This window comes from Carassius gibelio, chromosome B13, assembly GCF_023724105.1.
Source record: "Carassius gibelio isolate Cgi1373 ecotype wild population from Czech Republic chromosome B13, carGib1.2-hapl.c, whole genome shotgun sequence".
NCBI lineage: Eukaryota > Metazoa > Chordata > Actinopteri > Cypriniformes > Cyprinidae > Carassius > Carassius gibelio.
In genome coordinates this window covers 25,939,782-25,966,857 of record NC_068408.1, presented here as the reverse complement: position 1 = coordinate 25,966,857, position 27,076 = coordinate 25,939,782, and the positions used below count along the sequence as shown (strand labels likewise).

The 27,076-nt window shown below is 44.4% G+C and overlaps 1 protein-coding gene across 1 annotated transcript; it reads right to left on the bottom strand.

The window, feature by feature from the left end:
- Positions 1-697: 697 nt before the first annotated feature.
- tp53bp2a (tumor protein p53 binding protein, 2a) lies at positions 698-18,462 on the bottom strand. The gene is made up of 18 exons (XM_052572739.1): positions 18,079-18,462; positions 16,728-16,875; positions 14,419-14,532; positions 12,488-12,555; positions 12,246-12,347; positions 11,993-12,167; positions 11,553-11,734; positions 11,285-11,455; positions 10,369-10,552; positions 9,304-9,414; positions 9,084-9,208; positions 7,685-8,066; positions 6,450-7,132; positions 3,156-3,290; positions 2,919-3,055; positions 2,326-2,492; positions 1,648-1,847; positions 698-1,373 (listed from the first exon to the last, which is right to left on the bottom strand). Exons 1-18 carry the CDS (start codon positions 18,085-18,087, stop codon positions 1,332-1,334), a joined length of 3,135 nt encoding a protein of 1,044 aa, XP_052428699.1. The 5' UTR covers positions 18,088-18,462; the 3' UTR covers positions 698-1,331.
- Between the last annotated feature and the right edge of the window lie 8,614 nt (positions 18,463-27,076).

The following is a 27,076-nucleotide window of genomic DNA, read 5'->3' as shown; positions in this document are numbered from 1 at the left end:
CGCTCATCCTCGACTGCACGCATGCACTGCCACGATCTAATGCGCTGTATGCCGGATTTTTAAAAATCTGACATTTTCTAGGACAGAATCCAGCAGGATCAAATTAATGTGAGCAACTGTGTTTTGGTGCAGCAGCGCCGATGTAGTTCACTTAATGTGCAGCGCAGTCACACGCGCTCCACATTTCGGATAATTTTATACAATAATGTCAGTTGAAAACATCGCAATTGTGCTTTAAAATACAACAACGAACACCACAAAACCATTTAAAGAGGCGCGTTCACCGTTCTCAGTGCGTCAACAAAGTAAAATGACCTCAAAAGTATGGCGCCTCTCTTCATTTTATCAAATGATCATAATCGCATCTATTCATTTTATAATCCTGCTACTAGCATTTTATTCAGACTAAAACCTCTTTAATTCAAGTGAGAAAGCGTTTTGTGTGTGTGTGTGTGGCTTTTGCACATCCTGTCATACCGCTGACTGTGTGCCTGCAATAGACGCATTTTGCAGTATTATGGTTAACGATTAATCGATTAATTGATCGTTAATTTAAACGACGATCGATCATGGAAATAATCGAAATTTGACATCCCTAATCAGAACAGAATTATGAATCATGTGCAGAAGATCAGCATAATAAATGTTTTACTATATATTCACAAAACCCACTTCAAGACGACAGTATTCACAGGAGAACTGTTCAGTGTTTTTATTATTTTTGATCAGGTTACATTTCAGCTGCAGCTGATTTGTCCATAAGGAAGAGGATGTGGAAAATGCAGGTTTATTTGTAGTGTATAATAAAAGCGGTATCTTTCAATATGAACATCACCATTTAATGCGGCTGAGGTTGAGATGAAGCGAGAGATTGCTGCTGGACATCTACTGGAAATCACTGTTGGAGTATTGATTACGGAGCCAGAAGCTGATGTACTTACCCCAGTTTACTAGCTCTGCACAACCAGTTCATTTTACTGGTGCTCAAGAGAAAACAGTTTAAACCAGTTCAGCACTATCCATTTCCTTTCACTAACCTTTCAATAAAGCACTGAAAGAACACCGTACGCACAATACCTGTGATACACAACACAGGCCACAATAAAAAAATAAAACAATAGCAGTGAAAAAAATCTTGATACACAAATATAAAGTACAATCTAAACGCCTTATTTCTATGTAATTGTTTTGTGGAATAAAAAAAGACAGTGACACTGTAACATATCAATAGTAACATCCAAAAAACAACTACGACACAGAAGGACCAGCAGGACGAGGTCCAGATCCGTGGTGAGGAGGAGAACCAGCGCTTGTTCTCCTCTCTGAAGGACTTAGGCCAGACTCCGCTGACGGGGTTTAATTCTTGGGTACAACTGAGGAAGAACAGAGAAAAAACTATTATAATACACACACTAAACACAGTCTTTGGCACATTAGCGCTTCAGAAAAACCTTTGTTTGACCTGCTCATAAAGACGCTCTGCATAAATAAATGCAGCTCTTATCAGCAAAAAGAGACTAACCCTAGCTCCGCCCCTGCTTTACATATTTTGAAGCTTTAATCACAAGCTTCTAGAGCAGAATCCAGAATAGGCTGATCTTCCAGGTTTGACTGTAGGCATGTATAGCGTGTGAAGTAGTCACTCACCCCCAGCAGGTTTCGGGGCACATATCCCTCTCCGCTGGCCGAGCGCACCCACCACCACTCGGTCTCGTCCTCGTCCTCCCGCCGCTCCACCGTCATGCAGTCGCCCTCGCTGAAGGACAGCTCGTCGTCCTGCTCACTCTCGTAGTCCCACAGGCCGTACACCACCCCGCGGTTCATGATGCCCATCTTCTCCTGGACGCCTGCACAGGAACACAGCGCTCAAACACACACCGCTTCTCACTGATGTGGATCAGGCTAACTACATGCACTTCATAACAATATCCTGCACTTCTAGTTTCAGTATGAAGTGCTAAACTGGAAAGACTGATGTACTTAATGCACTTTAATTATGCAGAAGTAGTTCAACTAAAGATATACTGAAGTATATCTTCTCTACAGATATGAATAAGTTAAATGAAATACTTGTTAATATCTCCTGATATCAGATGTAAGACCAAACCTCACAGAATCTCCGTCTCCGCCGGTCTCAAAACACTTCCTAACAACACAACCTCGTCTGTTCTCTACAGACAACATCTGACGTGTTTATGTTTTGAAGCAGATGTGCGGAAATGCAATCTTAACAGCAGCTTGAAACAGATTTGTAAAAATCTAATTTCATGTGATCTTTTGCAGTCGAATGTGCAGAGAGCTCAGCTTTGGTGATCACTGGCTCACCGTAGAGGAACTGAGAGCACTGAGAGTATCCCTCCTCCATCTCCTCACACTTGTCCGCTGCCGTCTGCATGTCGCTGTAGGTCATGGCAAACACGGCCGCCCCGGACTCCACCAGGAACTTACACACCTGCACGTTATTACAGGACGCGGCGCAGTGCAGGGGCGTCCTGCACACACACACACACACACACACAACAGCAGCATCATAATCTATCCTCACTGGATGTGTTGTTATTGTAATCTTTATTTTATAATGATGAGCAGCTGTCTGTAGATCATCCCACATACTGCTCCTACAATACATGTGACATTAAATATTGATTTGACTAAAAAACATTATAATTTTGCCTGCAAATTATTTTTAAACCGTAGGTTATCGTGTGCTCAACTGAAGTCTCAAAGGGAACAGTCGATGTTGATGTATTATAACAAATATAATGTGTGTTTGTGGCACAGTTATCTCCTGCATACGTGGGAAAACATGACAGACATGAAACAGGCTTTGACTGAACTGAATGAAAGCATGTAATGTGGTGGGTTAAACGCTTGCTGTCCACTGAGGAGTGTCTGTGAGTGTGTGAAACGCTCCTCACCATCCGTCACTGTCGGCGGCGTTCACATTGACCCCAAACTGCACCAGGAACTTGACGATGTCCGTGTGGCCGGCACACACTGCGTTGTGCAGCGCTGTGATTCCCTCATCGTTGGGCTGACTGGGATCCTCCACCTGTAAAACACCCATCCACCACATTACTGCCATCTTCCTGAAACACTACTGGTCAGTGACACACAGATCTTCTTCAGGTTTAACAGTGAATGTGCCTTTCCTGGTGAATGACCCCCTGCACCAGGTCCAGCTCTCCCTCCAGAGATGAGTCCAGTAACAGAGCCAGAGGATTGAAGCGCACTCTCATGCTGTGATCGATGCGCTCCGAGCCGGCCTTGCGCAGGTTCGTCCTCTTACCCTGCACAGAAAACACACTTATTAGATTCATACTAATTAAAAAGGAGTAGCAGTTCTGCATTTGGATTCATTGGTATTTATTATACACCCACATAATTAACGTTAGAGTGTATTTTTTCTTTTTTACTTTAGTCAATATTGTTAAAAATAGCCCATAATTACCAGTCTTGTCATTGTATGTTAAACTAGTCATGTGACTTACGACTCATCAACACAAACCCATTTTGACTAGTGGCAGAATTAATACGCAAACACACAGCGTTCGGAGATGATAACTAGATCCGGTTAGCTGAGGCTTATAATGGATAAAGCATTCACTGTACAGGAGAAGATTTTAATGTTTTGCAACTATTTAATTTCTTAGAAATCGAAGAATCGCAATTTTGAATAGAAATATTACCAAACGTTTTAATAAGAAACTTTGACAATATGCCGGTGATAACAGTAAAGAGAAAAGAATGACGTGATTAGCGGCTCACAACGATAGACACCATTCACACCGAATGAGCTTTTGTGTTGACAACATGGACAGTGGAAGAAGATGAAAGAGTGAACTCCTTTTAACTTGAGCGCTGTGTTTTCAGACTGCAGGAGTCAAACACGTCCATGTTTACACAGACGTCACAATGGAGCACAGCGCAATCAAATAAAACACCTGTGAAGAACTACTGCTGTATGGCTGATACTTCAGGTTTGCTTCATTCTGACAGACTGAAAGCTGCTGTTCATTGTTTTTACAGAACATTTACAGGTGCTGGTCACATAACTAGAATATCATCAGAAAGTTCATTTCACTAATTCCATTCAAAAAGTTAAACTTGTATATTATATTCATCCATTACACACAGACTGATATATTTCAAATGTTTAATTATTTTAATTTTGATGATTATAACTGACCACTAAGGAAAATCCCAAATTCACCATCTCAAAAATTTAGAATATAACTTCAGATCAATACAAAGAAAGGTTTTTTAGAAATCTTGGCCAAATGAAAAGTATAAAAATGATACAATACTCCACAGATTTTCTATAAGGTTAAGGTCAAGCGAGTTTGGTGGCCAATTAAAAACAGGGATACCATGGTCCTTAAACCAGGTACTGATAGCTTTGGCACTGTGTGCAGGTGCAGAGTCCTGTTGGAAAATGAAATCTGCATCTCCATAAAGTTGGTCAGCAGCAGGAAGCATGAAGTGCTCTAAAACTTCCTGGTATACGGCTGTGTTGACCTTTGACCTCAGAAAACACAGTGGACCAACACCAGCAGATGACATGACACCCCAAACCATCACTGACTGTGGAAACTTTACACTGGACCTCAAGCAACATGGACTGTGTGCCTCTCCTCTCTTCCTCCAGACTCTGGGACACTGATTTCAAAAGGAAATGCAAAATTTACTTTCATCAGAGAACATAACTGTGGTCCACTCAGCAGCAGTCCAGTCCTTTCTGAAGAGAGACGCTTCTGACGCTGTCTGTTGTTCAAGAGTGTCTTGACACAAGGAATGCAAAGCTGAAACCCGTGTCTTTCATTCGTCTGTGTGTAGTGGTTCTTGAAGCACTGACTCCAGCTGCAGTCCACTCTTTGTGAATCTCCCCCACATTTCTGAATGGGTTTTGTTTCACAATTTGGGGAGTTTGGGGAAGTCGTGGTATAATGGTTAGAGGGTTGGACTCCCAATCGAAGGGTTGTGAGTTCTAGTCTCGGGCCGGACGGAATTGTGGGTGGGGGTAGTGCATGTACAGTTCTCTCTCCACCTTCAATACCACGACTTAGGTGCCCTTGAGCAAGGCATCCCCAACTGCTCCCTGGGCGCCGCAGCATAAAAATGGCTGCCCACTGCTCCGGGTGTGTGCTCACAGTGTGTGTGTGTGTGTTCACTGCTCTGTGTGTGTGCATTTCGGATGGGTTAAATGCAGAGCACAAATTCTGAGTATGGGTCACCATACTTGGCTGAATGTCACATCACTTCACTTCAATCCTCTCCAGGGTGAGGTTAACCCATATTGCTTGTACACTTTTTTTCTACCACATCTTTTCCTTCCCTTCACCTCTCTATTAATGTGCTTGGACACAGAGCTCTGTGAACAGCAAGCCTCTTTTGCAATGACCTTTTGTGTCTTGCCCTCCTTGTGCAAGGTGTCAATGGTCACCTTTTGGACAACTCTCAAGTCAGCAGTCTTCCCCATGATTGTGTAGTCTACAGAACTAGACTGAGAGACCATTTAAAGGCTTTGCAGTGTAGCGTATCAGACCCGTACCAGACAAATAAAAGATTCGATAAGGACCATGGTTGAAACATGAGGAGCCGAATTCCTCAGAAAGGCAACAGGATGTTGTAAATCAATTCCTAGTGCCACAAGTCAGAAGTAAGACCACTAACCAACCAACTCTTTCACGGAACAGCTTTCAACATTAACACCACTAGAACAATTATTGACAATTTCCATTCGGAGAAGAGATTGTCAAATCTGGAGCAAGTAATCAAGATCGATGGTCAAAGAGATGCACAGCCTGACCATCACATGCAAACCCATGAAATAAGATCGCTGGATTGACTTCTCCCCACCTACATGAACCAATATTTTCTTCAATATTGAACATTTTCACAATATTCTAATTTTCTGAGATACTGATTTGGGGATTTTCCTTAATTGTCAGTTATAATCATCAAAATAAAATAAAAAATAAACATTTGACATATATCAGTCTGTGTTTAAGATTGTAGTTCATGCATTTTTCTCCATGAACAAGAGATTTGTTTAACATTTACATCATGTTTCCAACTACACATGTGCAGCACTTGGAATATCATTCTCTTTAACTAGAGGCTTAATAAAGAACTAGTTACTTGAATTATGTCGTAGTTACATTTTCAAGTTTACTAGATATATATAAAAAAAAGAATATGTCAAACATTCTGAAAAATCTAGATTAAAATGTTTTGCCATATCGCCAGTGTTGGGGAGTAACTAGTTACATGTAACTAAATTACTTTAAAAAAAAAAATTAATTGGATTTTTAACATTTATTTTAAATGGTTACATTTTATATAGACTAACTTGTAATCTGTAACGTATTCCATTTGCAGAATATCCTTCCCAACACTGGACATCTCCCTGCTCTAGAGGAGAGTCAAGCCTGATTTAGGGCACGTACCGGTGGAGAGGGAACCTGTCCGGTGACCTCCGGCGGCTTCATGCTGAAGGTGTCTTCTGGAGCCTCGAGCTCGGCACCGCTGGGATACGGAGGAGGAGGATACGGAGGGAAGTCCTCCGGGAAGCTGTCAGGAGGAGGTGGAGGAGGAGGGCTGTCAGGCTGGGCCGGTGGAGGGAGGAGCGGGGCCGGGTGTGGAGGAGGTGGAGGAGGCAGGTCCTCTCCTTCAGTGTCTGGAGCCGCTGTGGACTCCTCCGGCTCAGGGACGGCCTGCTCGGCTCCCTCCAGCGAAGCTTCATCCTCTCTCTGAGGATCTGCGGGCGTCTCCTTCTCCTCTTCTGCTGGAGGAGTCACCGCGGTCTCCATCGCCGCCAGAGTCGTCTTCTGGTACAGCAGCTTCTGGATGTTGGGGCCGCCCGGGCCCTCGGGCTCCGTGATGGAGCTGCGCTTCTTCAGGGGTCTGGGCGCATTGTAGAGCTTCTTCCTGAGGGCCTCGAGGTCGACATCGCTCTGGTTCCAGGGGTTGGAGATGAAGGGCAGCAGTTTGGTGGGACTCAGAGGTCTGGGGATCCGCTCGCTCTCAGATGCTCCAGGGCTGGGGTCCTTCTCTGCTTCGGGGCCACTGGACGAGTCCAGGTACGGGTTCTCTGGGTGCTGGCCTGTGGGGGTCACTGGCTTCCCATAAACTGCATGTGCATCAAGACAAAAACAACTGTCAGCTCAACAAAAGAGCAACAAATAACTTTGAGTTTAGAGTGTTCTTACACTTATTCAAAGCACAAAACCAGTCTGAAGTCTCTGGGGTATATCTGAAGCAATAGCCAACAATACATTGTACAAATTATCAATTTTTCTTTTATGCCAAAAATCATTAGGATATTAAGTAAAGATCATGTTCCATGAAGATATTTTGTAAATTTCCTAATGTAAATATATCAAAAATAAATTCTTGATTCGTAATTTGCATTGCTAAGAACTTAATTTGGACAACTTTAAAGGTCATTTTCTCAATATTTAGATTTTTTTGCTCCCTCAGATTCCAGATTTTGAAATAGTTGTATCTCAGTCAAATATTGTCTTCCTAACAAACCACACATCAATGGAGAGATGATTTATTCAGCTTTCAGATGGTGTATAAATAAACATTTAGAAAAATTGACACTAAAGACTGGTTTTGTGCTCCAGAGACACATATGTTGTATGAACTCCTCTGTCCTGGTGAACACAAAGTCTCTCACCGCTGATGAAGTTGCTGCCGCGGTTCTGGGATCGGCTCAGCGCTCCCTGAGTGCCCTGCGGCTGCGTGTACATGGAGTAGATGGAGCTGGTGGTCAGCATCTGTGGCTTGCGCAGGAGCTGCCCGCCGGAGTCTTTGGCTCCAGGAGGCTCGGGGCTGAAGGGGTGTACGGTGGCAGCTGGGGGAGCCTCCAGTTTGGAGGGCAGGGGTAAAGTACCAACAGACTGGACGCCAGCGGGCGGCTGCTGAGCCGAAGACTTACTCTTCCCAGGGAAGGTGCCGGCCGTCTTGCTGTATCCCATCTGGCCACCAGAGGGAAGGATGGCCTGTTTCGGTTTAGTGGGAACTGGAGGAGGAACCTTGACGGTGTTCTTGACAGCACTCTGAATCAAAGGACAAATCAAAGTGTCACTGAGGACTTTCAAATGTTTGAGGAACCAAACTTCCCTTAATCATGTGACATATAAGATTTATTTATACTATAAAAACATGCTGTAAGTTTCAGAACTCAAAACTTTTTTTGTTAGTCTAAAAACAGCTCCGCCCACCAATCCTACAACACTGCCTGTTAGCCCCGCCCATCGATCATACTGTGCTGCCTGTTAGCCCCGCTCATCAATCCTACTGCACTTCCGTTTAGCCCCGCCCACCGATCCTACTGCGCTGCCTGTTTAGCCCCGCCCACTGATCCAACTGCGCTTCCCGTTTAGCCCCGCCCATCGATCCTACTGTGCTGCCTGTCAGCCCCGCCCACCGATCCTACTGCGCTTCCCGTTTAGCCCCGCCCATCGATCCTACTGTGCTGCCTGTCAGCCCCGCCCACCGATCCTACTGCGCTGCCTGTTTAGCCCCGCCCACCGATCCTACTGCACTTCCGTTTAGCCCCGCCCACCGATCCTACTGCGCTGCCAGTTTAGCCCCGCCCACCGATCCTACTGCGCTGCCTTTTAAGCCCCGCCCACCGATCCTACTGCGCTGCCCGTTTAGCCCCGCCCACCGATCATACTGTGCTGTCCATTAAGCCCCGCCCACCGATCCTACTGCGCTGCCCGTTTAGCCCCGCCCACCGATCATACTGCGTTGTCTGTTTAGCCCCGCCCACCGACCCTACTGCACTGCCTGTTAAGCCCCGCCCACCGATGGTTCTGCGCTGCCTGTTTGTTCACGGATTCGTGTGATTCGTTTACAAACAATGCACAATTCAATGCAGGATTTTCAGAAAGATTGAAACTAAAGCACGATGCTGTGCGACCACAGTGTGATTAAATTTTTAAGACACTATAAGTGGACCTCAGAGAACAGAACAAAACCTCTTCAAATATCCACCTGGTATTGTTCAAGTATTAAGAAAGTATTGAACACAAGAGAACTAGTAATTCGATAAGACGTCTGAGCATTACCAGGGCATCTCTCGCAAGGTCCTCACTGCTCTGGTTCTTCCGTAAAGAAGCTGGTGGTGGATCGACGGACTCAAACATGGAGACCGGACGCACCCTGGGGTCACGCTTCAGCGCCTCAGTGTTATCTGTTATGGGGAGCAAAAGAATTCACAATACATTTAAACACAGACCAACTGGGAGTGACACAAATCCAATGGGGATAGGAGGTGTGGAGGGTCACCTTGCTTTTTAGATGAATGGGTCACCATGCGGGGCAGACTGGACGACTCAAAATTACTGCCCGTCTTCATAATGGATGAACTCCAGTTAGACATCTTTGAGGAAACCTTGCCTGAACACAGACAGAATACACTTCAGAGAACAAACCTTGTGCTGCTCAGGGATTATAAGTGAATCAATGTCTAAATGTATCTTTGTAAGGGGATTATGTCTCTTCAGAAGACTGCATTTACAATCTCTTGACAAACGTTTTGAAGCATCAAAGTTTTGGAGACATGGACATTCAAAGGAAGGAGGCAAACCTCTCAGGTTTTATGAAAAACTGTTGCAGAAGATGTTCTAAGATGAATGAAAGTCTACTGGGTCTTGAAAGACATGAGAAGTAAATGAAATTGTATATATTTTGGGTCAACTGTCCCTTTAAACAGAAGGCTCTCACTTTGAGTGTGGGAGTGATGGTTAAGGGTTAAATTAATCAACATTTTTTTAATTAGTCATACAGACACTACAAATCCATTTATACATGACTGCATGAGTGAGAATACAGCAGATCATTATTTTATAAGCTTTGCAAACGTGCACTTCATGGCTTTCTCGTGCACATGCCAGATTCATTTATCCTCATTCATATCCTCAACATACCTACAGATTCAGTAAAGGAAAAATCTCTGAAAGAAAAGAAAAAGCGGATAAAGATGTTAAAAGACATTTAAAAAATGTTGCATAAAAGACGGAGGGTTGGATTAGATATTTTAATTAGTGTTATCTTGTAGTATATTTGATATTTTTGTCTGTTTTGTTAAAGCTGCTAGCTGTTCATCTGCGTAGTTTTTTGGCCAAATGCACAAGATTTGTACAGAATGTTTTGCACAAAAGTTAAGAATGCATCACAGACAATTAAAACAGAAATCAGATCAGCATGTTTTGTGTGTATGTGTGACGTCTCTAGTGCTAACCTGCAGTAGACATGACACTTCAGAATTACACACAGAACATTATATCACCATTTCCACAGTTAGACACACAGCCCAGTTCTCTCGGACGGGTAAACGGGGGATCTACAAACCTGAGTCCGGGTGAGGGGTCTTGTCCTGATGGGGTACGGTCGCTGTGCCGTCTGGGTAAGTGTGTTTAGTGAGCAGGTCCTGTTTCACGGGGCCCCTGGGCATTGTAGAGGACTGGATGTAAGGGCCGACCGCCGCCACACGGGCCGGTCCTGTCTGCGGCGCTGTCTGGGCATCTGAAGGCAACTGGAAGAAGAGGACATCAGTGAAACCACACACCTGATCAGGCCAGAACGAGGACAGTGGGAAACCACAACAGATTCCAAATAATGAGCTTTTATAAAACTCTAGAGCAACAGCAAATCAATTTAGCAAAATAACCAAATGTTAAACCTGTCAAGCACCTGTATCCCTACTTATAAAACCTGCCCGTGATCCTGCTTTCCTTTTTTCCCCCCATAGTCATCCATATTACCTGAATGAATTTGGGAATTTTCAAAATGCTGTTTTACATTTTTGACATTCCAAAAGTAGTAAATGTTTGATATTTCAAACAATAACTGAAGCTGTAGCTATGTGTGTTTAAATTAAACTTTGTATGAAAATTGTTCTGAAGGCCTCTGTCTTTCCGGATATTGTGACATAAGAGGTACAAAAAATATACAGAAAACCCATGCTCTGGTTGAGAATCACTTAAAAACTTGACTCTTCTGACTCGTGTGTACAATGTGTTCAAGTGGAAATCACTTACTGAATTAAGTTCATAAAATCAAGTTAAAGAGAAAATGTCTTTCAAATGTTCTTTCAACTAACGGCAGCCCTAGACTTTAGCCTTAAACTCTGGTTTTCTAATGTGCTCCTCCCGAACTTTGTTAATTAAACATCCATTTTTAAGTTGCTTTGGATTGGAGTATGCTGGATGCATGAGTGTAAATGCAGGCTTGTAATTGGCTGGTGTGAAGTGGAGAAACGTCTTACGCTGACAGGAAGGTTCTCTTTCTGCTGAAGGGCAGCTTTCTTCTTCCACAGGCGATCTCTCAGCTCACTGACTCGTCTGTCCATGCTGGCCATCTCCTGGTTCCTCTTGTTCAGGTTCTCTCTCTGCTGCTGCAGTTTAGCGCTCTGCTCCAGGTTCAGGTTTCTCCTCATCTGGTGAACACACACACACACACACACACACACACAGGTGAGATGTTTGGACAGAGGCCTGAGGCGGTGATCTTCCCCTCCTCGGCTCGGCTCTGACCTGTAGTTCCCTGCAGAGTCGGTCCAGCTCGGCCACTGAGCTGTGGTTACTGTGAAGCGCGTCCAGCTGGCCGATTTTTAGGGTCTCCAGCTGTTTGCTCAGGTCTTCCACTTTAGACACGGCGACTGCGAGCTCCTTCTGCTTCTGAAGGAGTAGACTGTTCATCTGCTCCACCTGCTCCACTAAAACACACACACACACACACACAGCATAACTCCCACTGCCTGAGCTCAAGATCCTTCAGCCTGCACAGAAAACACTCAATGTGACAGGACTGCTGGGATGTGACAGGATGATGAATGTGCATCTCGTCAGTAAAGCCGTTAACTGACACGTTAACTGACAAGCTGTGCAAACCCACATTCAGTATCAGCTTGGATTTTACATAATAGGGGCCGTTTAAAATGAGTGATTTAAATAACTGGAGCAGAAGAACTCACCCAGTTTCCCGTTGCTGAGGCGCTTCTGCTCCACCTGTCCCTTCAGAGCTCGCACCATCTTCAGCTGCGCCTCCTGCTTCTCCACCGTGTCCCTCAGATGCTGCAGCTTCTTCTGCTCTGAGGACGTCTGCTGGTGTCTGTGCTCCTGCTGCTTCAGGAAACACAAGCGCTGCTCCTGCAGGACACAGAGAGAGAGGACAGGCTGATGTTTGCATCGTTGTTGACACTTGTGTTCTGGTGTGTTGTGGTGTACCTGGGAGGCCAGGAGCTGCTGCTGGGAGTCGATCTGACGCTGCTGTCTGGCAGACATCTCCTGCAGCTCTGACAGAGTCATGTCCATCCACGGGCTGCTCACCTGCACAACACACCTACATCAGTCTCTGAGATCAGTTCCTGCTCGACCTGACGGCATTCCTCTCATGTCTTCATGTATGTGAGTCAAACTCTGGGATTACGTTACACAAGGAACTGAAAGACACATGAGTGCAGACTCACTCCGTTCTCCGTCCGTCTGTCTGTGGGCTTCTTCACACCGTTCCTCTTCTGATTCCAGCTCCTGGAGTCTGAAACACAGACACGAGCTCAAGCCCAGAGCTGAGCTTCATCTTTCAGAGTTTACAGACACTGATGAGTGTAACGCATTACTGTAATCAGCACTTGTTAACGTAAGGTTTGCCTGATAATGAATTCTGCCAATGCAAATAACTGATTTGGGAAAACAGATTCATGATTATTCTATTCTTTAAAGGGGTCATGAACTGAGAAACCAAACGTCCCTTGATCATCTGGCATATAAGAGTTATTTTTACTATAAAAACATTCTGTAGGTTTCAGAACTCAGTTCTTGTTAATCTAAAAACAGCTTATATTGAAGGCAGACAGTTTGTGGAGTGTTCCACTGATGATGATGTTATAGTGTGGATAAACACCGCCTCTGCAGGAGATGATCAACGCCTGCTTCCGCAGCGCTGCCTGTTTAGCCCCGCCCACCGATTCCTAATCATTGCCTGTTTAGCCCCGCCCACCGATTCCTAATCATTGCCTGTTTAGCCCCGCCCACCCATTCCACGTCACTGCCTGTTTAGCCCCGCCCACCGATTCCTCATCATTGCCTGTTTAGCCCCGCCCACCCATTCCACATCACTGCCTGTTTAGCCCCACCCACCGATTCCACATCATTGCCTGTTTAGCCCCGCCCACCCATTCCACATCATTGCCTGTTTAGCCCCGCCCACCGATTCCTCATCATTACCTGTTTAGCCCCGCCCACCGATTCCTAATCATTGCCTGTTTAGCCCCGCCCACCCATTCCACATCATTGCCTGTTTAGCCCGCCCACCGATTCCACATCACTGCCTGTTTAGCCCCACCCACCGATTCCACATCATTGCCTGTTTAGCCCCGCCCACCCATTCCACATCATTGCCTGTTTAGCCCCGCCCACCCATTCCACATCATTGCCTGTTTAGCCCCGCCCACCGATTCCACATCATTGCCTGTTTAGCCCCACCCACTGATTCCACATCATTGCCTGTTTAGCCCCACCCACTGATTCCACATCATTGCCTGTTTAGCCCCACCCACTGATTCCACATCATTGCCTGTTTAGCCCCGCCCATCGATTAGTGAAGTAACTCAAACTGCAAAAGCTGCTGAACATGTTCCACAAAAACTGACTGTATTTCCAGAGCATGACTCCGGTCTGATCTGACACCAGCCTGTCCATCATGACTCATGATGTGAGCAGTGACTCACAGAGGAGTCGCTCCTGTAATCATCTTATAATACTAGGGCTGTAACGATATACGATATGAAATCGAAATCGCCATACGCATACACACGAACCTGTATCGCGATGTGAGAAGGCAGAATCGCGACACACCCCTCCTAGAGTTATCCTTCCTGTCCAGATCCAATACTTCCACATTTTTAAATTAATATAAGTATTATTTGAAGTTAACATTATAAAATATGTTTGAAGGAGTCGATTAACGCGGATACGCGTTATGAGTCATTTTCTCCTGATAACCCCGAAAAGAACTTAAATCACACTTTCAGTTTTAATCGTACAGATAAGAGCAATACATCAATCGAATCTGTAAAGGGTCTACTTTTTTTGGATACAGACATAATAACAACAAACCTTTGTGCACTTATAAAACGTATAAAATAAAGATAACATACAAGGTTCGCTGTCTGCAGCCCCCCGCTGTCTTAAACTCTTAATAACCAGACAATATATGGTCAAGCACTGATACATTCACAAGTTCTGAGAGGAAAAGTCCTTTTGACTTAACTCACACAGTGAACGTGTGAGTGTGTGTGTGTGTGTGTGTGTGTGCGTGCGTGCGCTCTAGGATCACAGAGGTTCAGGAACTTGTCTTTAGGATCAAGTATCTCTGTGATTAGACGCGGTGAGGTCTCACCTGTGGGTGTGCTGGGTGCTCTGCCTCGCCGCAGGAAGAAGCGAACCTCAGGCCTCCTCTGCCCCCACTGCAGCAGCAGATCCATCATCTTCTCGCTCTCGCCCACCGCCCGCTCTGCACACACACACACACACACACACATCTACTCAGCACTATCTACTGTGTTCATTAACACAAGTGTGGTGGATTCAGGAGTACAGAGAGACATCTTCACTCAGATGTTTTGTGTTGCTCGAGTCATCGTGCGCTCCTCATGAGGACATTCTGTTCCCATATAAAGCTATGAACTATAATAAGGGAAGAACTACTCAATATCATGTAGGGATGTCAACGATTAATCGATGATCGATTAATTGTCGATAAGAGATGCAATCGATTAAGGCTATCGATGGTCGGTTAACCGATTCAATGTTGGGCTGCGTGCGGCTCATGCGCACTCAACACGTGCGAGCGGCTGTGAGTGACGGTGACGATATATAAAAGCATCATCATTCATTCACAATGTACAAATTAAGCTTTTAATGTGATTTAAACTTTAAAGTACATTAAAATAGAAACAACATAAAAGTTCTTCAACATTAAATGCAATAGAAATGTAGTTACTAATCATTTCATCAGATAACTGTTTTATATCGTGCGCTTTGCAGGGCTGCGGGACACAGTGACAGGACAGGTAGTCTATTCATTCCTACAACTTGTTAATTCATTCCTACGAATTATTAATGTGGCAATTGTCCATGTTTCATTAATTTTGTTCCCCAAATAACCCATGATTTAAGTGAAATAAGGGAACAAATTAATAAATCGAACGAATTCTTAATTCATGAAATCTTTAATTTCCCTTCCCATGTTTACCACAGTAAGAGATGCGAAAACAGTTATTAAAAGCGAAAGATAATAAAATAAACCTGGGAAATTAGAGGGTTCGACTATGAAGATTTAGGAAAAGAAACAATGCCTAAATATACTGAATTTGTGGAAATTCGTGACCAACCGGCAAACCAGAACAAAGCCGCGTAAATGAAGACTATGGGGTCCAAAAGCATGGTCGCGATCTAACATTTTCCAGTTAACCTATTATTCCTCTAATAAACAAAGCTTTTATACCACACTTGTCATAATCAGATCTTATCATTTCTAAATAAATAATTGCTGGATTCAAAACAGCGATTAATAGGCGCTGTGACCGACACATTCCTGGAGCATTCAGTTTAAATAGACCGTAGTATACCGGTCCACTCTGCTGTTATGCCAAGGACGTTTTTGCTCATATGAAGAGGATCATCTTTTCCGTCTATATGCGAATGCGTGTTAAGTACAAGCCTAGTTTACATTATAAATAATAGTTTAACATTCAAATACATTGCGAATATGGAAACATTTCGATTTGTGCCGAATGAGACATGAGCAATAACCTCCAAATAAATCTAGCCAAAGCCGCGCTCGCTCATCCTCGTCTGCACGCATGCACTGTCTCGATCTAATGCGCTGTATGCCGGATTTTTAAAAATCTGACATTTTCTAGGACAGAATCCAGCAGGATCAAATTAATGTGAGCAACTGTGTTTTGGTGCAGCAGCGCCGATGTAGTTCACTTAATGTGCAGCGCAGTCACACGCGCTCCACATTTCGGATAATTTTATACAATAATGTCAGTTGAAAACATTGCAATTGTGCTTTAAAATACAACAACGAGCACCACAAAACCATTTAAAGAGGCGCGTTCAGCGTTCTCTGTGCGGGATTGGAAACTGTCAACAAAGTAAAATGACCTCAAAAGTATGGCGCGCTCTCTTCATTTTATCAAATGATCATGACATAATCGCATCTATTCATTTTATAATCCTGCTACTAGCATTTTATTCAGACTAAAACCTCTTTAATTCAAGTGAGAAAGCGTTTTGTGTGTGTGTGTGGCTTTTGCACATCCTGTCATACCGCTGACTGCGTGCCTGCAATAGACGCATTTTGCAGTATTATGGTTAACGATTAATCGATTAATTGATCGTTAATTTAAACGACGATCGATCATGGAAATAATCGAAATTTGACATCCCTAATATCATGCTGTAGTTGAGTCTAGAGCCCAGCATCCAGCTATCACTCTAATATATACTGTATAATACTGTATAATTGAATTAAAAGCAGATCGAAATGCTCTGAATGATTAAGACAAACACTAAACACTGTATAGTTTATCTGTGTTCTTATAACTAAGGATATTCATAGGCTTTATTACAGTAGAGAAGATCTCTGTGATAGGAGGCCACATCAGATCTCAGAGGGAGTTATTTGTGGAGGACACTCACCTGAGCCCCTCCAGACTTCAGCCAGGTGACCGCTGGCCTCGGCCGGCTCCTGACACAGCTCCAGCACGTCTGCACACACCGTCTCCGGCGTGATGGGCACCTCGGTGAAGTGCTGGTCATTGTTACTGAGGAACACAGTCAGGAACATCTGGAGAACACCAGCAGAGGAGGAGATGAGAGTTTAATCACGAGACATCTCTCTGTGCCTCGCTCTGATTTAACACAGCTGACCATCAGCTGATGAACAGAGAGAGAGACACAGAGCATCTGGATCAGGACTGAATCAGCTGATATCAGGAGCACAGGTATATTTGTAGAAACAGACAACAATACATTGTTTGGCTCACAATTATACATTTCTCTTTTATGCCAAAAATCATTAGGATATTAAGTAAGATCATTTTCAGATCAAACTCCCGACCATAAATATATCAAAACATTTTTGATAAGTAATATGCATTGCTAAGAACTTCATTTTCTCAATATTTCGATTTTTTTACATCCTCAGATTCCAGATTTTCAAACAGTTGTATCTCAGACAAGTAGGAAATTTACTAAATATCTTCATGAACATGACCTTAACTTAATATCCTAATGTTTTTGGAATAAAACAAATATATAATTGTGACCCACAGAATGTATTATTGTCTGTTTCTACAGATATCCCTCTGCTTCTGTGCTGCAGACACAGATGAGATGCTGCTGGTCACGTGACGATGACATCACGAGCGATGAAGAACATCATTCATACTCCATTATGGAATAATCTTGTGTAATTGTCATGAAGAGTGTCTTTATTCAACAGAAGCACTGCTGAGAGAGTGTCTGATTTCTGAGATCCACACTAACACTGGGAAACACATTCAGCTGGTGTTCGTTTAATAATAATAACATCACAATCTCGTAAAGACCACCAATATTGTGTGTACAGGGAGGAACATAAATAACCTGGGTTTTAATATTTATTATTATTATTCCTTGTAAGGAGTTAAAGTTGGGGAAATGTTTGGATTGGTTGCAGTAGCATTATTATGAATTTAAAAACTAAATAAATAATTAAATGAGCGGATATGAAACTTTAGTGTGAGTGACAGACAACACAACACACAATCCTACTGTTTTATATTGTCTGAAGCACAATAATGGATAACTTTCATGTGCTCTATTATGACAACAACACATTAATCTCATGTTACTTTGTAAAATCCCCAACATTAATCTAAGTCAATAATCATTACAGCTAACACATAATCAGATGAGATGAGAAAGAAGCAAAGCCTGTGGTTTTCCTGAACTTCTTACATAACGTTAAAAGAGAATATAATCGAGAAAATAACGTCTGTTCGCTCACCGGCATCATCTTCGCGTCGAGCTCAGGATGTTTTTCCACCGAGATCGGGCTGAATGACGGTTTACAGCTTTAATCAAGTTAAAAGTGCAGTTTTGTGCTGAGAGAAACCGTCCTGTCCTGTTTGAGACGAGGCGTGACGTCAGAGGCCTTTCCAAACTTTCCTTCCGCGAGTTTTTCTTCTGACGACAGCTCACGGTTACCGAGAACTGTTTTATTTACCACAAACGCACTCAGGTGTCCAGATGACAGAACAAGTTCACGCAGATGTGATTCTTATTAGAGTTCAGAGTGTGTTTTCCCCTGTGTGATTATCTGGCTCTCAGCCTGTTGCTGCTCCTCGCGAGCGTGACGTCATCCCTCTGGAAACCCTCGCTCCTGGGGGCGGTGCAAGATGGCGACAGATAAACACGTAGTTTTTTGCGCTTAGAAGATCATTTTGTTCTGTAGCCCACATATACATTCAGTAATATTTATCACAAGGATGCGTATAGCTGGTTGGAGAGGTTTTTCGAAACGTTTGGGAAGCGCTCGATACTCCCCTCGCTGAGTAATGTTACTTGTGCTGGTAAAGACGCGCAAGAACAACGAGTTAAACAAGTGTTTCCACAAAACAAATACATGCGCAATATCACATAGGATCTTTTACTAATGTGTACCCTTTTTGTGCAAACGCATTTGTGGCAGAATACAAACTAAAATACTTGTAAAGGTTTTTCAAAACATATGCAGTACAGCAAGCCAACAAATAATGACCATAATCATAACAGGTGTCAGGTAACAGGTAATCATAACAGGTGTAATCATAACAGGTGTAATTAAGACTTCCTTAGAATCTAATGCCCAGAAACATGATCTTAATCTTCTGCATCCTTTTGAGGACACTGTCATCACTGAGATATCTAACTTTAGATAAAAGGTCTATTCACTGTATCTGTGCCTTGACATTTTCAACATAAATGTAAAAATTGTCTTAGACATAAAAAAAGAAAAATTCACATTTTGAACTTCAAGCATATTTAAGTTTTCATTTATATACATTTACATTTACATTTATTCATTTAGTAGACGCTTTTATCCAAAGCGACTTACAGATGAGGACAGTGGAAGCAATCAAAAACAACAAAAAGAGCAATGATATATAAGTGCTATAACAAGTCTCAGTTAGGTTAACACAGTACACGTAGCATGGGATTTTAACTAATATAATAAATAAAAAGAAAACAGATTGAATAATAAAAAAAAGAATAGAGCAAGCTAGTTAGAGGTCTTTACACATACACACATATATACATATACAATTGCATAATAAATGAAAAGAAAATAGAATACAAAAAGATTAGAAAGGTAGCTAGATTTTTTAAAGAATAGAATTAGAATAGTGAGTGTTAAAGTTAGAGGGTCAAATAAAGATGGAAGAGATGTGTTTTAAGCCGATTCTTGAATTTATATATATTTCTAAATATTTAACAGCTTTTTAAACCATCAAATATATGATTTGTCCTATGTCCCAAAGCATGTGTGCCATTTTTATGATGAATACAACACTTAATATGAGTAATACATACATTTATTTATTTATTTTTAATCTTTTTTTGGTATATAAGTTATAGTTTTCTTGAATGTGCAACATATATATATATATATATATATATATATATATATATATATATATATATATATATATATATATATATTTATATATATTCCAAGTATTAAATAAAATAAAAAAAGAATAATAATAACCTCACACCCTGTTATATTCGACTACCGGCCCTTTAAGAAAGTTGGAAAAGGTAATTACATCTTATCACATCGCTGACATCATTTCCTTGGAGGGAAAACAACTGGGGGATGTGAGTGAGAGCCTCTGTTTTGTTAATTGTCTGTTTTGATTTATTTTATCTTTCCAATCTGATGTGGTCAACTTCAACATGTCCACCCTGTTATGACGAATATGATGAAGAAAGTACATAGAAATTCTTTCTCTTTATTTGACAGACTTTCTGTGTTAGCATTTTTTGCTCAGACTTCGTTGTAATTGTTGATTTTAGGACAAAATGTTAGTGTCCACACAGTCAGTGTCCACCCAGTCAGTGTCCACCCTGTTAGTGTCCACCCAGTTAGTGTCCACCCAGTCAGTGTCCACCCTGTTAGTGTCCACCCAGTCAGTGTCCACCCGGTCAGTGTCCACCCAGTTAGTGTCAAACCTGTTAGTGTCCACCCAGTCAGTGTCCACCCAGTCAGTGTCCACCCAGTCAGTGTCCACCCTGTTAGTGTCCACCCAGTCAGTGTCCACCCTGTTAGTGTCCACCCGGTTAGTGTCCACCCAGTCAGTATCCACCCTGTTAGTGTCCACCCCAGTTGGTGTCCACCCTGTTAGTGTCCAACCTGTTAGTGTCCACCCGGTCAGTGTCCACCCGGTCAGTGTCCACCCAGTTAGTGTCAAACCTGTTAGTGTCCACCCAGTTAGTGTCCACCCTGTTGGTGTCCACCCGGTTAGTGTCCACCCAGTCAGTGTCTACCCAGTCAGTGTCCACCCAGTCAGTGTCCACCCGGTTAGTGTCCACACTGTTAAGTCAGAAAACCTTACAGGCTGGACACATGTAGTGTACATAGTGATGATGACAGCAACTGATGTTCCAGTTGAATAAGAAGTCTATTTAAACTTATTACATATTACATATTACATTTTGTATATGCATAAATCTTTCAAATTGTTGTTCATCTGTCCCTAACAGGGTGGAACTTTTTTGGTCCTCCTTCTAATTTAATTCGGCTCATAATTGCTTACATTGATATACCTAAGGTTGTATTTACCCTATATGTTTTTGCCCCAGTCTTCCTTCTCTCTGAATCTCCTACTGAAGTGACCATCTCTTGGTGGTCTTTTGGGCATCATGGATTTGCATAAGCAAAATTTAAATTCAAATTTGTCAGATACATGTCAGCAAATTATCAGACTCTAAAGAAATTTGCATGAAACTGTCAGAAATGTAGTGAACATATGTGACCCTGGACCACAAAGCCAGTCTTAAGTGTCATTTTTTGAGATTTATGCATCATCTGAAAGCTGAATAAATAATCTTTCCATTGATGTATGGTTTGTTAGGAGGACAATATTTGTCTGAGATACAACTATTTGAAAATCTGGAATCTGAGGGTTTCCCAATAATCTAAATATTTAGAAAATAATCTTTAAAGTTGTTCAAATGAATTCTTAGCAATGCATATTACTAATCAAAAATTTAGTTTTGATATATCTACGGTAGGAAATGTACAAAAGATCTTCATGGAATATCACTTTACTTAATATCCTAATGTTTTTTTGGCATACAAGAAAAAAATGATAATTTTGACCCAAAAGTATTTTATTTTATTTATTTATTTTATTTTATTGGCCATTGCTAAAAATATACGCCAGTGACGTAAGGCTGGTTTTGTGGTCCAGGGTCCAGAAAGAATGAACTTGTCATGCATTTCATGCATATCATTTCGTCCAAACAGAATTAATCCTTTTCTTAAATGGGTAATATTCATCCATGTTAAGCTACACCACAGGCATAAAGAAACATATTTACAATATAACCACTTTATTTTATATTATATAACTGAGGCGCAGTTCCCTGTTTAAACAAATGGTTTATTCATTAGAGTCTGATCTTTTTAACGAATCGGTCAAAGTAGTCCGCGGCTCGCAAATCAGTCTGAATCATTTGGACAGTTCCCATAATTCATTTGACTTGCTGTACAACTTTAACACGATACGAACACAAGGTAAAAAAATACCACAGAAAGTGGAATATTTACCTACAATACAGTGAAGACGAGCCTGAAATCGAACTGTCTGTCCATTTCCTATGTGTCACGTTCGGCGTTGCAGGAACGAGGCGAGAGAACCAAATGCAGGTATGAAGTTTATTTAATAAGGGTAATCCAATCGGGTAAACAAGCCAAGCAGGGTCAAAACCAGTAAATCCAAAACAGAACATAAACAGGACACGAACACAGGGCAAGGCAAGACAAGGCAAGAGTTGATTGACATGTAACGCTCAGACATTCATCAAGGACTCCGTAACAAAGACAGAAACAAACCAGGTATTTATAGACAGGTACAAACAATGAAAGTGGAAACAGCTGAAAACAATGAACAGTGACGATAAGGGGAAGTGAGACCTCTAGTGGACACCCAGGGATACACAGACCAGACACACTGTGACATTACCCCCTCTCTAAGGAGCAGCTACCAGATGCTCCTCAGACACACCAAACAGAACAAAAAGGACCAGGAGGGAGGAGGACCGGAGGAGGTACAGGGGGAGGGACGGAGGGCCGGAAAAGAAAACTAGGGGAACAGACACCAGAAGTGGAAACACAAAACAGGAAGACCAGGAGGGAAGAGGACCGGAGGAGGTTCAGGGGGAGGGACGGAGGGCCAGACTAACTGAGGGGAACAGACAGAAACATATCAGAATCCAACACATCAAACAGAAGTCCACGAAGGGCATGATGAGGCGCCCACCAGGGCGGAGCAGAGGACCACCACAGCCGTGTGGTCAGGGCGGAAGCCCCCTTGGATGGAGCAAACGACCCCCACAGCCATGTGGTCAAAGCCAGAGCCCTCCAGGGCGGAGTGGAAGACCACCACAACTGTGTGGTAAGGGCGGAAGCCCCCCAGGGCGGAGCAGAGGACCACCACAACTGTGTGGTCAGGGCGGAAGCCCCCAGGATGGAGCAGAGAACCCCCACAGCCATATGGTCAAAGCCAGAGCCCTCCAGGGCGGAGTGGAAGACCACCACAACTGTGTGATCAGGGCGGAAGCCCCCTAGGATGGAGCAGACGACCCCCACAGCCATGTGGTCAAAGCCAGAGCCCTCCAGGGCGGAGCGGAAGACCACCACAACCATGTGGTCAGGGCGGAAGCCCTCCAGGGCGGAACAGAGGACCACCACAACTGTGTGGTCAGGGCGGAAGCCCCCCAGGGCGGAGCAGAGGACCACCACAGCCGTGTGGTCAGGGCGGAAGCCCCCCAGGATGTAGCAGATGACCCCCACAGCCATGTGGTCAAAGCCAGAGCCCTCCAGGGCGGAGCGGAAGACCACCACGGCCTTGTGGTCAAAGCCAGAGCCCTCCAGGGCAGAGCGGAAGACCACCACATCCTCGTGGTCAAGGCCAGAGCCCTCCAGGGCGGAGCGGAAGACCACCACGGCCTCGTTGTGACCCGACTCCGGAGAGTCCACGGGAATCTGACTCGACTCTGGAGAGTCCACCGGAACCTGACTCGACTCCGGAGAGTCCACGGGAATCTGACTCGACTCCGGAGAGTCCACCGGAACTTGACTCGACTCCGTGGAGTTCACCGGAACCTGACCCGACTCCATGGAGTCCACCGGAACCTGACCCGACTCCGGAGAGTCCACGGGGATCTGACTAGACTCTGGACTGTCTGTGAAGACCTGAGGCGCCTTGGCTTCGGGCACTGTCTCTGGAACGGTCTCGGGCACCGCCTCGGTCAAGGCATCGGGAGCGGCCTCGGACACTGCATCGGGAACGGCCTCGGGCACCGCCTCGGCCTCCAGAACCGCCTCGATATCGACACCCAGGGATACACAGACCAGACACACTGTGACATTACCCCCTCTCTAAGGAGCAGCTACCAGATGCTTCTCAGACACACCAAACAGAACAAAAAGGACCAGGAGGGAGGGGGACCGGAGGAGGTACAGGGGGAGGGACAGAGGGCCAGAAAAGAAAACTAGGGGAACAGACACCAGAAGTGGAAACACAAAACAGGAAGACCAGGAGGGAAGAGGACCGGAGGAGGTTCAGGGGAGGGACGGAGGGCCAGACTAACTGAGGGGAACAGACAGAAACATATCAGAATCCAACACATCAAACAGAAGTCCACGAAGGGCATGATGAGGCGCCCACCAGGGCGGAGCAGAGGACCACCACAGCCGTGTGGTCAGGGCGGAAGCCCCCTTGGATGGAGCAAACGACCCCCACAGCCATGTGGTCAAAGCCAGAGCCCTCCAGGGCGGAGTGGAAGACCACCACAACTGTGTGGTAAGGGCGGAAGCCCCCCAGGGCGGAGCAGAGGACCACCACAACTGTGTGGTCAGGGCGGAAGCCCCCCAGGATGGAGCAGAGAACCCCCACAGCCATATGGTCAAAGCCAGAGCCCTCCAGTGCGGAGTGGAAGACCACCACAACTGTGTGGTCAGGGCGCCTGGGCGCCTCGGCCTCCAGAACCGCCTCGACATCGGGCACCACCTCGGCCTCTGGAACAGCATCGGTCACCGCATCAGCCTCCAGAACAGCATCGGGCACCGCATCGGGAACGACCTCGGGCACCACCTCGGCATCGGGCACCACCTCGACCTCCAGAACATCACCGGGCACCGCCTCGGCATCGGGCACCACCTCGGTCTCTGGAACAGCATCGGCCACCGCCTCTACCTCTGGAACAGCATCGAGCAACGCCTCGTCCTCCGGAACCGCATCGGGCACCGCCTCGACCTCCGGAACAGCATCGGGTACCACCTCGGGCACCGCCTCGGGGACGGCAGCGGTCCGCTCGGAAACGTCCTCCTGGACGGAAGCGGCCCGCTCGGGAACGTCCTCCTGGATGGCAGCGACCCACTCAGGAACGTCCCCCTGGACGGCAGCGGCCCGCTCGAGAACGTTCTCCAGGCCTTGAGGAACAGTAGATGCCTGTCTCCTCGTCCTCCGCCCTCCATGACGGCGAGTCGGTGGCACCTTGACTGGCGACTCAGGCGTTGAGTCGGCCATCTTGTGCTGTGGTGCTGGGTTGGCGGCCATCTTGTGCTGTGGCGCTAGGCTGGCGGCCATCTTGGGTTGTGGCGCTGGACTGGCGGCCATCTTGTACTGTGGCGCTGGACTTGTGGCCAATTTGGGCATTGGCGCTGGGTTAGCGGCTCTCTTGTGTTGTGGCGCTGGACTGACAGTCATCTTGAGTTGTGGCACTGGCTCAGCAGCTTTGACATGAACAGTCTTGGGAACTTCTAGGATCTGTGACAGCGTGGAGAAATACTCTAGTATTTCTAGTACTCTAGTAGGAATGAATCAGTGGCCATCTTGAAATTCGGCGCTGAGCTGGTGGCCATCTGGTACTGTGGTGTGAGGCTGGCTTCCATCTTGCCTCGAGGTGCGGGGTTGGTGGCCATGCACCGCAGCGGCGCTGGGTTGGCGGCCATCTTGTGCTGTGGCGCGGGGCTGGCAGCCATCATGGGCAGTGGCGCCACCAGTGCGCTCCTTCTCACCTCTCCGTCCGCCATGGTGAGACGGTGGCTCTGACCCATTCCACCGAAGCCCCGGATCGAAGGGAGGCCATGGTTGAGAGCGATGCCGAGTCTCCTCTCGACCACTCTCTCCTCGGTGTCCTCCCCTGGTCCCCCGGAAAATCACCAGGCGAGTTCCCTCAAAACCGCCTCTGTCCCGCTCTGTGGCTAGGGATGAGGCATGAGTAGACATACCGTTGGTTCTCTGTTTGTGACGGAGTCACTATGAAGAAGGCATTTCTGAAATCAACACTTGCAGGTTGTGAACGACTGAGGTAAAAGAATAATCAAAGCAATGATAAATGAATAATACTGCACACTATCAGTATTTAAAAGCGTATCCAAAAACAGATTGATTCACGACGAGTTGGTCCCGTGACCTTCATCAGGCATATAAATATAAGCAGAACACAGAAAAGCACACAGGACATTTTGTTGAAAATGTACCACAGTGTAAAGCTTGGAGTGTACATGCCATATTGTGTTTTTCTCATAAGGATTTTCAGGCTTAAAACTGTTAAACCCAGGCCATTGTAAACTTAGGTTTACAGAATACTGGGTTATGATTTTCATTCTATTCAATCTTTACCCCGGGTTAGGATTATGGGGCCAGTTGTTCAAATGTAATCTGATTGGAATTTGGCTAATCAGATTGGATAAAATCTTTAAAATGTATTTTTACAAAATAATAAAACTATTCTGAAATCAGATTAGATTACAAAATCAAACTAATCTAATCTGGATCAAATTATCAGTTTGTGTTGTTCAAAAAGTTTCAGGTAGATTGGGATACATTTGATCCAAAAAAAAAATCTGGATTATACTGATCCCAGCAGGAGGGTGGATTTTAGGAACAGATGTTAGGAACATGTACTGTTTACAGACATTAAACAGGTTGACATTAAGCTTCTTAAGCCTTTTAGTAGCCTACAGTTGTCACGGTTGGGTTGAATGAACAGACATGAAGAAGGTGATTCAGACAAATGGGCAATCTTTATTGATCTAATCAGTAAATCCAACAGAGAGATGACAACAAGAACTGAAACAGTAGAACTTCAATAGAAATAACTGAGATTCCTGATAGAGTACAGATTAAACTAATAAGTGTACATAACAAACAAACTCAGGGAAAATAGTGCTGAAAAAGTCCATGTGGAATGAAGGTGTGACAACAGTAAAGTAAAAAAAAAAAAAAAAAACGGTGCCATGAAATAATCCCCAAACAGCTGTCAATAACAAACAAAATCACTGTTGTAAACTACATTAGCACAAGAGATTAACCAGTCAAAAGTATTTATTTATTTATTTTTTATGAGCGAATGCAAAGTTTCTTGTGGGAATGCAATGCAGAACTTCTCTGAGAGAATGCAAAAGCATTGACATATATATATATATAGAGAGAGAGAGAGAGAGAGAGAGAGAGAGAGAGAGAGAACTAATATTCCAAATTTGGTAATCTGAAGAAGTGTGATTCAATCCAATTCCTCTTGTTTTATCCTCTGTGTTTGTATTTTCTTGTCTTATTTATGTTGCTTGTAAATTACACACTGCAGCTCTCACTAATTACTGAGAGAGTCTCATTGGCTGCCTCTGCTATTTGCACCCACTGCTACAGTCAAATCTCATTTAAATGTTGTGCAATCATCGCCTTTATAATATCAAACACATAACAGCCCCACACACAGAGAGGAGGACGTTT

Coding starts and splice junctions, on each gene's coding strand:
- tp53bp2a (XM_052572739.1), bottom strand. Junction 12,168..12,245: donor AGCAGCTCCTGGCCTCCCAG/GTACACCACAAC, acceptor TGTGTCCTGCAG/GAGCAGCGCTTGTGTTTCCT. Junction 11,735..11,992: donor CCTCAGCAACGGGAAACTGG/GTGAGTTCTTCT, acceptor TGTGTGTTTTAG/TGGAGCAGGTGGAGCAGATG.